Source organism: Anopheles funestus, chromosome 2RL, assembly GCF_943734845.2.
Source record: "Anopheles funestus chromosome 2RL, idAnoFuneDA-416_04, whole genome shotgun sequence".
NCBI lineage: Eukaryota > Metazoa > Arthropoda > Insecta > Diptera > Culicidae > Anopheles > Anopheles funestus.
In genome coordinates this window covers 58,202,008-58,214,888 of record NC_064598.1, presented here as the reverse complement: position 1 = coordinate 58,214,888, position 12,881 = coordinate 58,202,008, and the positions used below count along the sequence as shown (strand labels likewise).

General features: G+C 35.7%; 2 protein-coding genes across 5 annotated transcripts; one reads left to right on the top strand and one right to left on the bottom strand.

Moving 5' to 3' along the window:
* On the bottom strand, window positions 1–6,691 carry LOC125765387 (protein vav). Of its 2 annotated transcripts, XM_049430431.1 has the most exons (14): window positions 6,172–6,691; window positions 5,863–6,041; window positions 5,078–5,152; window positions 4,699–4,781; window positions 4,470–4,588; window positions 3,173–3,547; window positions 2,602–2,721; window positions 2,416–2,532; window positions 2,147–2,323; window positions 1,854–2,056; window positions 1,385–1,759; window positions 1,115–1,267; window positions 879–1,047; window positions 1–788 (listed from the first exon to the last, which is right to left on the bottom strand). In XM_049430431.1, exons 1-14 carry the CDS (start codon window positions 6,409–6,411, stop codon window positions 735–737), a joined length of 2,439 nt encoding a protein of 812 aa, XP_049286388.1. In that variant the 5' UTR covers window positions 6,412–6,691; the 3' UTR covers window positions 1–734. The 2 variants fall into 2 exon arrangements, with proteins under 2 accessions (XP_049286388.1, XP_049286389.1); XM_049430432.1 differs by lacking the exons at window positions 4,470–4,588; window positions 4,699–4,781 and adding an exon at window positions 3,736–3,838 and having other exon boundaries at window positions 6,172–6,690.
* A 656-nt stretch (window positions 6,692–7,347) lies between these two features.
* LOC125765388 (mitochondrial glutamate carrier 1-like) lies at window positions 7,348–12,672 on the top strand. Of its 3 annotated transcripts, none has more exons than XM_049430434.1 (8): window positions 7,348–7,535; window positions 8,122–8,189; window positions 10,003–10,137; window positions 10,700–10,849; window positions 10,951–11,074; window positions 11,204–11,415; window positions 11,474–11,614; window positions 11,692–12,672. In XM_049430434.1, exons 2-8 carry the CDS (start codon window positions 8,131–8,133, stop codon window positions 11,840–11,842), a joined length of 972 nt encoding a protein of 323 aa, XP_049286391.1. In that variant the 5' UTR covers window positions 7,348–7,535; window positions 8,122–8,130; the 3' UTR covers window positions 11,843–12,672. The 3 variants fall into 3 exon arrangements, with proteins under 3 accessions (XP_049286391.1, XP_049286390.1, XP_049286392.1); XM_049430433.1 differs by having other exon boundaries at window positions 8,119–8,189; XM_049430435.1 differs by lacking the exon at window positions 7,348–7,535 and adding an exon at window positions 7,561–7,718.
* Window positions 12,673–12,881: the final 209 nt, after the last annotated feature.

The following is a 12,881-nucleotide window of genomic DNA, read 5'->3' as shown; positions in this document are numbered from 1 at the left end:
TATTCTGGGTACATGAACAATCATTCCACCAAGACAAAATTTATTTTAAAAAAACAATCAGCGTGTTTACGCTCACTGATAAACGATATCCATAAGTAACAACTATTTTGTGGTTTTAATATTTACGTTTCTGTTGCGTATAACATTCGACCAAAATGTGAAAATCCAACTTTAATGTCGAATTTTAATTTGTTCTCTTGTTTTTTTTTCGCTAGCAAACATGCTTTCATAAAACTTTTCTGTTTTGTTTTGCACATCAAACAGTGAAAGCACATATACACATATACACGTAATTATATTCTATGCAATGTTTTACATTTTCAACTCTACTCAATTTTGAAAGCACATTGTGTATCTCCTACTCAATGCTGTCGCTTTTGCATCATATTTAAAATATGTTTAAAATCTCCCATCTAAAATTAAAAACCAGCCTGATGAACTGTCAACCGTACGAGGAATAAAACTTCCTTGTTAACCTTTCATTGTTGTGGCATTATGGGAATTAGCCTGTTATTCATGTTTTTGTTGTTCCAATTTTGCATTTATGTTGATAGTTGATACTCCTTCCCATTTGCATACTGATATAGCTTAACACATTTTCCTGAATACAATTCAAGTGTTTTAACATTTCTTCTAAAAGACAGCGAACAAGAGAGAGGATTCCATTTCATTCTATTTTATATAAAGCATAAGTGGAATACGCTTGCGATAATATTTCTTTGTTAATAGATCCTTTATACCTCACCGATTACCGCTGGCCGTACATATTCTTTGGGGAAAAATCCAACCTTGAGGAGAATGGATGAATAAAATATATTGAATATATTAATAATTATATATTGCACTTTGAATGCAGCTAGTTTGTTATTATATATTACCTTTTCCAAAGTTTTGCCACGCCACCAACCTTTACTGTCTCCTTCTTTGCCGATTACAATTACCTGACAACCTTGTCGCATCGGTAGCTGATTAAGCTCATTAGGGGCAAAATCATAAATGGCTATAACGATCTCTTCTTTGAAAGGCCATTGGAGAAGTTGATTTAAGCTAAAATTAACGATAAACAACACAATTAACATGTATCTATAAGAGAAAGCTGCCAAAAGTTGTTTACCCGGCAAAGTTTTCTCCCAAGTCGTTTCGTTCGTAAAACGAAACCAGTTCTATAATTGTTTTGAAATATCTCCTTGTCGAGAGATAGTAAAACACATTTTGGGGTTCTTTCTTCTGATAAATTTTCATGTGTTTGATTATTTTCTTGTCAGTTCTGTAAGCAAACGGAAGAATAAAACAAAGAGACATATTTAGAACAAACAAACAAAACAGTTAATAATACTCGTATTGCTAGACGCTCCTTCATAATAAAACGATGAAAGCTACTTACTTCAGACTAAGCGCATATATTGTTTCACTTTCATGGGAGGCACCTTGCGGACGGACGCGTAGCAGATAGGTTCCAATCTTTTTGTTCTCTAGCCGCTGGGTAGCTGAATCCCGATTCATAGTACCAACAAACCAGTTAAACTCCGAAAGCAAACGATCACATACCGGTGGCGGTGTTTGTTGCATTTGTTTGCACCGACCAGTTGATGAAATACAACCTCGGTGTACTATTATTTCGCATACCTTGCAACGATAACCTTGGTGTATTTTTCCTTTCAGAAACTTGGAGCAATGGCGACAGATGACAGGGGCATCGAAGGTGTGTATTATAAATTTGTGATCGGTATTCTTACATCCCACGGGTTCTAAAGTTTCCCTGCGTGGGACAAAATATACAAAATGTCCAAAAAGAATACGTACGTTAAATCGTTAGTTGTGCCTAAAATTAATACATGAAAGCTATATCGTACATTGCTGTTTCGAAAGCTCTCTTCCATTTTTCACGTTCTTCCTCTGTTTTCATATAGAGTGTAAATGCAGTAGCTTGGGTTTTGCGCGCTAACAGTAGTGAATACTTTAAACGTCCATCGCGACCCAGCGTACGACGAGAGTTTAGTATCTCTATCCTGTAATCAAGCAAATTGTGTGCTTCTCGGAAAGAATATTGGGCTTCCTGTAAAGAACAGCATAATTAGACATGCGTTACATCTTAAGTGTTTAGTGATTGGCGTGACCTTTGGTACACGAACAACCCCAATCTTACCCCAATCTTGGTATTAGAGTTTTTCACCAGTATCATGACTTTTTCGAACACGAAGGCATATCGATGTTTCATTTTTTGATCTTCGTGTGCTTTTATATTGAGATCACCGTCGAGAAGTAGTCGTCCGTACTGTTCGAGATTATTGCCGTTTGGTAGGTTCAGATCTGAAATACTTTCCTGTATTTTTTTAACAAACAAAAAACAAACAAAAATAGAACATTAAATACGCTTGTCAATAATACGCTTGTCATAAAGCAATGGGTACAAACCTTAACTTTTTGTATTACAATAAGATGTTCCGAGTCACGTTTCACTTCATTAGAATACTGTGCAACATCTACCATCGCTTCTTTGGCCCTTTCTAATCCTCGAAAATCTTCATGTGTCTGAAACAGATATAATTATGGAGTTATGGTGAATCAATTTAAAATGTTACTCATCCACGAAAAACTTACTGGCACTGTTTCTTGTACAAGTTTATCTAGCAATAAATGATATTTTAAAATTCGTTGCATTGGAACCGACAATATATCTCGTAGCTGCAATCTTCCATCGCTATGTTCTTTTTGGCTTTGCTAAAAGATATAAAGGTACAATTTATAGACATTTCATTCATAAATAATTTTTCGAAACATGAGTTGTTTTATCACAATATGTTTCATGGTCTAAATGTGTTTTTTTTTTCATTTTGATTTATTTTAAAGCTTGCAAAATACTTGGCTTTTCTTTTTCCTTTTTTTTGAATTATTTTTTTTATTTTTAAGATTCAATACCAATTACAAATTATAGGGACGGCCCGGAAGTATATGTGATAAACGGCGCCGGTTCCACCCGACGGGACCGCGTATCAAATCCCATCCGGCAAGACTTGACCCGTTGCAAGGCTTGACTATTTGGCAACGTGGTAAAATAAGTCTAATAAGCCAGAAATGGCCGGCATGACCTTAAGGGTCGTTAAACCAACAAGAGAGAGAGAGACCAATCAATAAACAGAGTGTATATGCTTAAAAAATGGAATCTACTTACCATAACGGTCTGCTCGACTGTGTTAGATTTTTTACATACTTCTCGTAATGTTTCGACCGCGCTGGTCATACTGGAACAATATTCGCCGTAAATTAAAAAAGGTTCTCGGAATTCGAGGAACGTTGTGCTTAGCTTGAGCTTGGAACCCGGACAGACAGCCTCATGCAGCCGATCTAGAAATTTGTTATGAATTTCTACCAGCTCTCTTATGCAAGGAAAAATTGCGCGTATCTCTTCTTTCGAGAGTAGTTTTTCGAGCGGCTGCATAAAAACGTATTTTAGTGCATTCAAAGCTTCCAGATAATTTTTCTCCGTATCGAGCAGTTCCTTAATTACAAAATCGCGTTGCTCCAAGTTGTTAGTTGATGAAGCTAACTGTTGCAGGATAAACAAAAAAGAAAGATATAATACAAACATTTCCAAAATAGCTATTCGGTAACATGTTACATATTTTTACACCTGTCCCAATAAAACAAAGCAGAATAGTTGTGTTTACTTCTGTTATTGGTAAAAAAAATCAATAGCTAAACTTATTTAGAGAACGAAAAGCAAAAAAAACGTACCTGATTGCGCGAAGCATTCTGTATCGAGCATAAATCCTGATAGACTTCTTCTACTTTCATATCATGCTCATCGTGACTGCAATATTCTACTGGATTTGATGTACTACATTTTGTCGATGCGGAATGCAACGCATAATAAAAAAAAGCACATGATAAGTAGAAATGAAAGAAAAAAATAACAATAGTAATAATTTGCAAATCAAAACAGCCAGAAACTATTACCTAGTATTATGTAAAATGATAAAAAAGGTGTTTGTTTATAAATAAAATTATTTTTTTTTTCAAACTCATATTGTGTTGGTTTCATCTTAGGCACAAAATTACAAAAGGTACTATTTATATGAAATACATTGTCACAATCGTCAACAACAAAGTTCAACATACTACAAATGAACAAAATCGGCAACACTATTAATTAATAAGCAAAACTAGAACGATCAAGATACAATATAAAGTCTCTTTTATGACAAACCAAACATATTTTTAATCGACAAAGGATACATCAACACACGTCAAGCATTTCCTGTCTGGTGACAGAATGTGTTACTTACTTTACATAAAAATAAAACAAAATTTCCTACAGTCTAGTATAATATTTTTGTTTTTGTTAAAAATCTATTGAACTTGCTATTTGATGAACAAAAAAAAAGGAAAAATAAATAAATCATTGAGACATCGCTGCGTAATCACTGTGCTACCGCCAATAGTATAATAATATATATTGCTTCGCTAACCTGTGGCAAAGTTGATGAAAATGTTACATAGCAAAGATCTTCGTAAATTTTTTCCTCATCACGTGCGCAACAATCCGGAAAGTTTGTTAATTCGTTGTAATGATCGTAGAATGTGTTATCTATCGTATTGAAATTTTCCGTTCGAAAGCAGATGTTTTTTTGGGGAATGGATAGAAAAAAGTTATTATAAAGTCGAAAATCTCACACCACGTTTTCACATGTTTCAAACCTTGATGACAGCAAGGAAGCGAACCATTAATTAACACGATCTCTTTATTATCACATCCTAGTTCAGAATCCAACAAATGTTGGCTTATTGTTGCATGAAATCAAACAAACAGACAAAACATTAATGCGGTAACTTTAAATAGTAAACCATATACTAAAGAACAATGTAGGTATGCAACGGTAAGCATGGCTTCACTTAGGCCAAATATCGAGGATACCGAAAGCAACAATCGTAATATGCAGTTCAACAAACATCGGTTTTGGTTGCATACAAGTTTTATGCACTTAACAAAACTAAAATTTCTCCACCACAAATCGGTTCGGTGAGTATAGTCTACGTTTTGATACAAATTTCATTCCATCTTCATTTTCCTACTCACCTTGCATGTAAATCTTTATAGATGTCGTCGTCTAAACTGGTCCTCTCCATCTGCACAGAATGTGGAGCAAAACCACTGCAAAACAAAACAAATTACGTTATAAATTTATTTAAAATGTAATGTAGATGTTTATAATGAAGAATTATAAAAATTATATTTCTAAACTATGTATACTGTCCTTGTAATAAAAACGTAAAAAAAGCTTCACTGGGGCCACAAGCTGTCTGTTGAATTGAATGAATATATAACAAATAACAACTAATATGTTATTTATTGTTATCTTGATCTTAATAACAATTCGTTGTCTTCCTCCACCTTGTTTACGTTGCTGTGATTATGATGTTATCAACAACAACTTGTGGTCCGCGGCTTAAGTAAAAGTGGTCTGTGGAAGAAATTTTCGGTCGTTGGGCCGATCGTTTCAACACTTTTTGCCGCCTTACCAACGGTATATGTACATACATTACGGAACCGTTCATAGACGGAACATGGGGGACGCGATACACTTATGTCGAACAAAAAGTGGTCCGCGGTACTAAAATGGTTGGGGAGCACTGATCAATAACACCAATGATTTTACGTTCCCCTGAGCAGATGTTAAACATAATGTTTGAAATTGGTTATTAATTGTTCAAATTGTATGTTTAATCAAATTTCATAAATATGCCATTTCATCCCAGACATGAATATGTGCATGCGCAAACGAATAAGCTCAAAAGTAGTCCACAGTCAATGGAGTTCCTTAAGTTAATTGATAGTGCATATGTGAAAGCAAATAGACTTACGGTATGTTGTGTGTAGTTTGCACCTTTCTGCATGTAGACAATTTCGAGAGTGTTAACAGCACCCGATGAAAGTTGGTTAGGTCATACAGCATCGTCGGTTCAAATAGATCAGCTTCCTTCAGCCCGAAGTTGGTTTTACATGCTTCCAGGAAAAGTTTTATGTTTTGTATGCAAAGAAACTAAACACATGATACAATGTCATGTTAAGTGTAAGCGCATTCAGTGGTATATTACTGCAACTCAATGAAGATATGCACTTCCAGATGAAAGGTTAATACAATAACATTATTACGCTGGAGCAATACATACGTGAGCCATCTGGGGTTTCCTATTGAAATCTTTTCTGTCGAATGACGACGGATCAAACATATTGGCTAAATTGCACAGCAGCACCCCATCGCGAAGAATAGTCGCGAGAACCTTGATATCCGATTCCGGATGATTAGCACGGTGGTCATTTGGAATGATGTTGCAGCGGGTTAGCCAAGCCGCGCAATCACGCCACAACTCATCGGCCATAGTATTGGATGCGATGGTAACCGTGGTCATCACTGGAGGAAGCAATGCACTATATTTTTTTTCGCCCACGCCCAGATATGTTAGGATATCAAGGCTGAGACCTTTCCCAGGCTGTTGAAACTATCCCGCGCAGAAGAAGATTGTGTAAGAAAAACTGAACAGAATGTAAACAACGCACTACTTTAGATGTAGATTAGTAAAATCCATAATGTTATGGATGGGGGAGCGATATTGTTCACATTCCTATTTGTTTCTGCTTGTTTTTCGGGATCTTCTTCTTAGCTACGTTTTGTTGTTTTGTGCTGTACACAAGGGGCGGCCATCGGTCATACATAATGAAAGCTTACATTTTGATGTGCGCAGACGAAATTAAAATTAAATATTTTGTCGTAAGTTATTCCTTTACATTTTAAAAACATAAATAAAATTTACAGTTATTTGTCAAAAAAATAAAGCCAAAAACTGTAAAAGTATCATATGAAATGAAAATATGCGATAAACAGTCTGAAAATATGCAAAAAGATAGTAGGTAACGCCGATTTGGCAAGAAATTGTTGAAATTGTTATTTCGATCAATTTATATTTTTTCTTACAAATGAATGAGTGAGTAAAATAAGTTGCACAAGCTGCTGATAACGGCATTTGAGAATGAAAAAAATATACATGAAATATTGTTTGGCAACCATGTACAATTGACACATGGTTGAAGTTACAGCATTTTGATGCATCAGCTGAGGAAAAATAACAACAAGTCTTCTTATCACATTTGCCAGCGGTGTCACACTGGCTCCGAACTACGCAAATTGTGACAAATTTGTTGTATCAGATAAATACCACAAATCGAAAGCTATGAGTTATTAATAAAAGCTACATCCGAAAAATTGCTCAATACTCAAGGATTCGTTCCGTTGTATCGAATAAATTTACATATTCAACACATGATCAATATTCCGTGAAGTTTGACATTCCTGAACCATCTAGGATTCTAGGTACGGTATATATAAATACAAAGTAATCAAGCAGCTCAATTCGCATTCAGTTTGGTGGAATAGTTCTACAAATTAATCGGTCCCCGTGAACAGCTGTGTGTTTGTGGTGCGTGTGTGTGAGTGTGTGTTTTATTGGGGGAGTGGTGCGAAATCATAACAAATAAAGTAAGTGCCTAAAACGTAAAAGCTTGCTATGCAAGCAGAGGATTGCAGTGTTTCAATCAAATGGGGAAGAATACAAAATTTTGGTTTCCGATTCCTATGAATCTTATATTAAACATCCTACAAAACGTCGAGCAGATTATGATCAAAGCTTTATGATGCTTCAATTGAGAGGATAATTGTTATGTAAGAAAGCCGAATATCATGTCCAAGCAAAATTGCATGACAAGCATATCGATTAGTTAGCGAATAGTTGGAACTGATCATCGTGCGTTCTAGAGTTTTATCTCGTGTGTGTCTTACAGAGTTGTATATTAAATTTATTCAGTATCTTCTACAGAGCCGAGGTTAGCAACACAGCCCAGTTCTGAAGCATCGCCTTTCTGATCATCAAATGAGCATCTACAATGATAGCTATTATTATGCTGTGTTTATTTATATTTTCAATTTATATCGATCGATGATATTTAGTGCGTGATTGTTAATCGACTCCCCCTTCGATTTGATATTTGCTATCCTCTATAGAGCGTGTTGTACCGGAAAGCAACTGAATGTTTGTTATAAAAGACGTTTTTCCTGTTTTCAGCAGACTTCGACTATGGCTAGCAACGGCAATAAGTCAACTCCTGTTACCTCCAGCGGAACAACACAGTTTGCGTAAGTGATTTGCATTATCAGTATCATAACGTATGTTACAAAAGGGTGAATGATATTTACCAGCCACTATTGTAGTCAATCATCGATAGCAGCATCATATTGTAGCTGATAACTGGAGGAAGATTATTGCTGAAGTAAGCAATCTGACATGAACATGAAATAGAAGGAACAGATAAAATGAGCCTGGCGATAATAACATTTTGAAATCCAAGGGCCTTCGCGACAGACCACTTACCAACTGATCCAGTTTGATAACCCATGGGAAGTGTATTGATGCGTTTTGATTAAGCTTTAAGCGTACTAGCCATTGAAACATGCATATAACTTGAATTACATGGATTTTAAATAGCTATTATAATAGCTAGTATATAACAGCTTGAAAAACTGACCCCTAAGATTTCGAAATATGTAAACAAGCAAAGACTGGAACATCCCAAAATATTGCAATCGAGGTAGAATTTTATTTCATTTTTGATTATTTTCACTGCTATTTTTTCTTCTATGATTGATTCAAGATTAATTTTTGCTAAGTACATTTATGAATCGATTCCCTTCTTTTTTGGTCCGCTCACGGTTGAACACGCCGTGCGGACATGGCCAGGTTACCAATCCGTTTCCAATGAACTCGGTCTAGCGATGTCCTCCGTCCACGGCTGAATCCAATCTTCGACATGTTTAGCTCTACTAGATCTGGCCAACACGATCGTCGTGCTCCTCAAAGCCGCGTTACGAACAGCTCATCTAGTTCGTGGTTCATTTGCCGTTCCCATGCGCTCTCCGCAATTTTTCAGGCCCTAGCTACAATCCCTCGAGGCCTCCAACAACACAACGACGACGAACAAGCGTTTTTAGGTGGATGGAAGGGCTGGGGGTGCTTTTGAATTGAAGGTGTCCAAACCTTTCTTCTGATACCAACATTGTCAAACATTTTCGTTTTGGAAGCCCTAGGTTGCCTATATCGCTGCTTACCATGACATCCGTCACTGCGGGTTTGTAAAACCCATTGGTAAGGAAGATTACCCGTAACATTGCGCATCTGGAATTCGAGGGTTGGGTTGATATCCGAAGTTCCGATCGGCACTATCACGGTCAGAGTCTCCGACGAGCTGGTCCATCGGAATGATCCTCAATTCAAACCATAAGGCTTCTCGTTTTAGTCGGATATACGCTTCAGACACCAACATGTATAATTAAGATTGTTAATCGCGTGGATCTGTACTTTTAACACACTTCCTGAGCTTTTCTTGAAGATGGCTGTAATCTATCTCTTTCTAAAACATCATTTAACAATTATTTAAGTGAAACCTATTTGATGAATGGCTGAGTTGGAGTGCGCACGTTTTAAGAAACGCAGGATAGTGAGAATATAAAAGGGTTGTGGAACGAAATATGAAGGAGATGTGCTTTTTTTCCTTATTACTATTACGCTTGTTGTAACAGATACAAAGATGAACGGGTGAAAGGAATTCAATGGAAGAACGGAAGTGAATGGAATGGATTTTGACGAACACCTGTTGTACTAAATACTGCACTAAAAATAAAAATACATGGAAAGCATAGCGTTAACACCGCTTATAAAATAGATTAACCAATTATATTCAATTATATCTAACTATTTACCAACCAAATTGTTCGCATTGCAATTGTTGCATCGCAAACATGATCTAATGCGATCTTATGCAACATCATCACCACCACCAAAATATGTAGAAATTATGTTACTTTCGTGATTCACGCCACGCCACACGCCACAATACGTTTGTTCTTGATTGCTCAGAGATGTTAACAATTCTTTTACATTTGTTCTTTTCAGATTGTTACCAAAAATCATCAATGGCGGCATTGCAGGCATAATCGGTGTATCATGCGTATTTCCTTTGGATCTTGTTAAAACTCGCTTGCAAAATCAACAAGTTGGGCCTAATGGAGAGAAAATGTACAATTCTATGTAAGTTATTATGTACGTCATTTATTTAATTTTAATCACACATTATTTTGGTCATTTATTTTGCACAACCATATACTTGTGTCTCAGTTCAGTTTATTGTGCGTTCAGTTCGATCTAAAATTGCATATAGAATAAAGTTTTTTTAAGTTAGCGGATACTTTTTTAAATCTAAACATATTATTGTTAATTCGTGATCCGAGTTATACCACTTATAAAAAGTATTTTCATGTGGATAATGCTATGTTACGAACCACGAATAAAAAAATCTGTCTTATGTTTTCCTAACAGTTCCGTTATTGTTAAATGTGTTTTCTTTGTCTTCTGTAGTTTTTTTGTTGTTGTTTTGAGTTAATAATTGTTTTTGCCAAAGCATGCTATTGTATTGAATTTGTGTAATTAAGTTTTAATTTGTTTATTTAATGTAAGTTTTGTTTGCCTGCCTATCCTTGTTGACATTCCTCATCGATCCTACTAGTAAATCGAGTAATTCGCAAATTAAAAAAAAAACCGTAGTATCTTATACATGTTTAATGAACGATATCAAAATTATGTCATATTTTAGGCTAGACTGTTTTAAGAAAACATATCGTGCAGAAGGATATTTCGGTATGTATCGCGGCTCCGCGGTAAACATTTTGCTGATTACTCCAGAGAAAGCTATTAAATTAGCGGCAAATGACTTTTTCCGACATCATCTAACTACATCAAACGGGTAAGTAACTGTATCTGACCTAACAATCACAAGGCTATTTTCATAGTTAAACCCACGGGAATATACAACATAATGATTTTCTGTTACTACGTATTATTTAGAACTCTGCCAATAACGCGTCAGATGGCTGCAGGTGGGTTAGCTGGTTTGTGTCAAATTGTAATAACCACTCCTATGGAACTTCTGAAAATTCAAATGCAAGATGCCGGTCGCGTTGCTGCACAAGTAAGTTGTATAAACGTAACATGTTCTCATGGTTATAACAATTTCATGTTCTCATGTTAGGTACCGATCGTGCAGTAAGAGTGTGTATATACATATGGTTCATTTTATTTCTATCATATTTCATTTCAGGCTAAAGCAGTAGGAAAAACTATCCCGAAAGTGTCTGCCACTTCCATTGCGATGGAGCTTATCCGCACGAAGGGAATTACAGGATTGTATAAGGGAACTGGGGCAACGATGCTCCGTGACGTTTCGTTTTCGGTTGTATATTTTCCGTTGTTTGCAACGCTGAATGCACTTGGTCCGCGCCGAGATGATGGCAGCAACGAAGCGGTATTCTGGTAAACGAATTGTAATAATTAAAAAAAAACAGAAGACTAATCGGAATTATTACCATAGGTGTTCATTTTTAAGTGGTTGTGCTGCCGGTTCCATGGCTGCTCTGGCTGTGAACCCGTTTGATGTAGTCAAAACGCGTCTTCAAGCATTGAAAAAAGTTGAAGGTGAAATGCAATTCAACGGGGTAGCAGATTGTATTGGGTATGTTGTCAAACTGGACCAGGTATAATGAATATTTGATTTAAATGTATTGTATGCATCTTTTCGCATATTTCCAGCAAAACTTTGAAGCACGAAGGAATAACTGCATTTTTCAAAGGAGGATTATGTCGTATGATTGTCATTGCACCTCTATTTGGTATAGCACAAATGGTGTACTTCTTGGGCGTCGCGGAAGCCATTCTGGGTATTAAATCTGGTAATAAGTAAAGCTGTATTTAACGTCATGTAGTGTGTTTTGGGTGTGCATCTATTTGTATCGAATTGATGCAAATCTCAAAGGTTTGGCTAATTTCCTGAGAACAGAACATTCAGTTACGAACCACATTATTCATAAAACAAAATTCAACAATAATGGAAAACGATACCTAGCGTAACTACTCGTTATCCCTGAATGGGATCCTTAACTCAGCATTGAAATTGTTGTTTGTTTTTAGCAAAAGGATGTTTTTTATGTTTAAACAACTTTGTTTTCAGTATGTAAATTACTTTTTTTTGTAAATTACTATATACATAGATTGCATTTTTCAGTTGAAATTTCTGTTATTTGTTTTTAAACGATTTTCATGATTTTATATGTTTTGCAGTGAGCATGAATTTTGTTTTCTAATATTTGACAAAGTCAATTAATCGATTTAATTCAGACCTGCGGGGTTTGGTTAAAGAGGTAGCTCGAGTTTAACAAACGAATGAAGCAGACTATTATAAGTAGCCGCATACAGTAACGATATCAAGAAGATGGAAAATTTGTGCGATGAGTAATGATAGATACAAGCTTTGCAAATGTGTCAAAGCTTATAAATGTGTTCAATGCATATAATCACAAAACTGAACCAAATGGTCCAGACGTGGAATTTGCTTTAAAAATGGATCGTAAAAATGCATGTCATCTTGTCTAAACATAGATCCTGTTCTTTGGTTTTGTAAATTTTTAATTAACAATTTCAAGTTGGATTAATTGAAAGCGAACGATCTGAAAATTCGTCGGTTAGACCATGCATCCAATAAACGAAAGAATTGGCACACTAACTAGCTGTAAATATGTGTGGTATAATTGCTATCAACGTTGTGACAAATAGCTGATGACCCATCGAATAGTAAAAATATCGTTGACTGTGGATTGCAGTAAAATGTAGTGTCATGCGTGTATGATGGGATGCTGCGCAACAACTAAATTTGTAATTTTTGTTAATGATCAATATTAGCCATTTTCTTTTAAATTTAGTTAAACAATATATACTCACGCAAA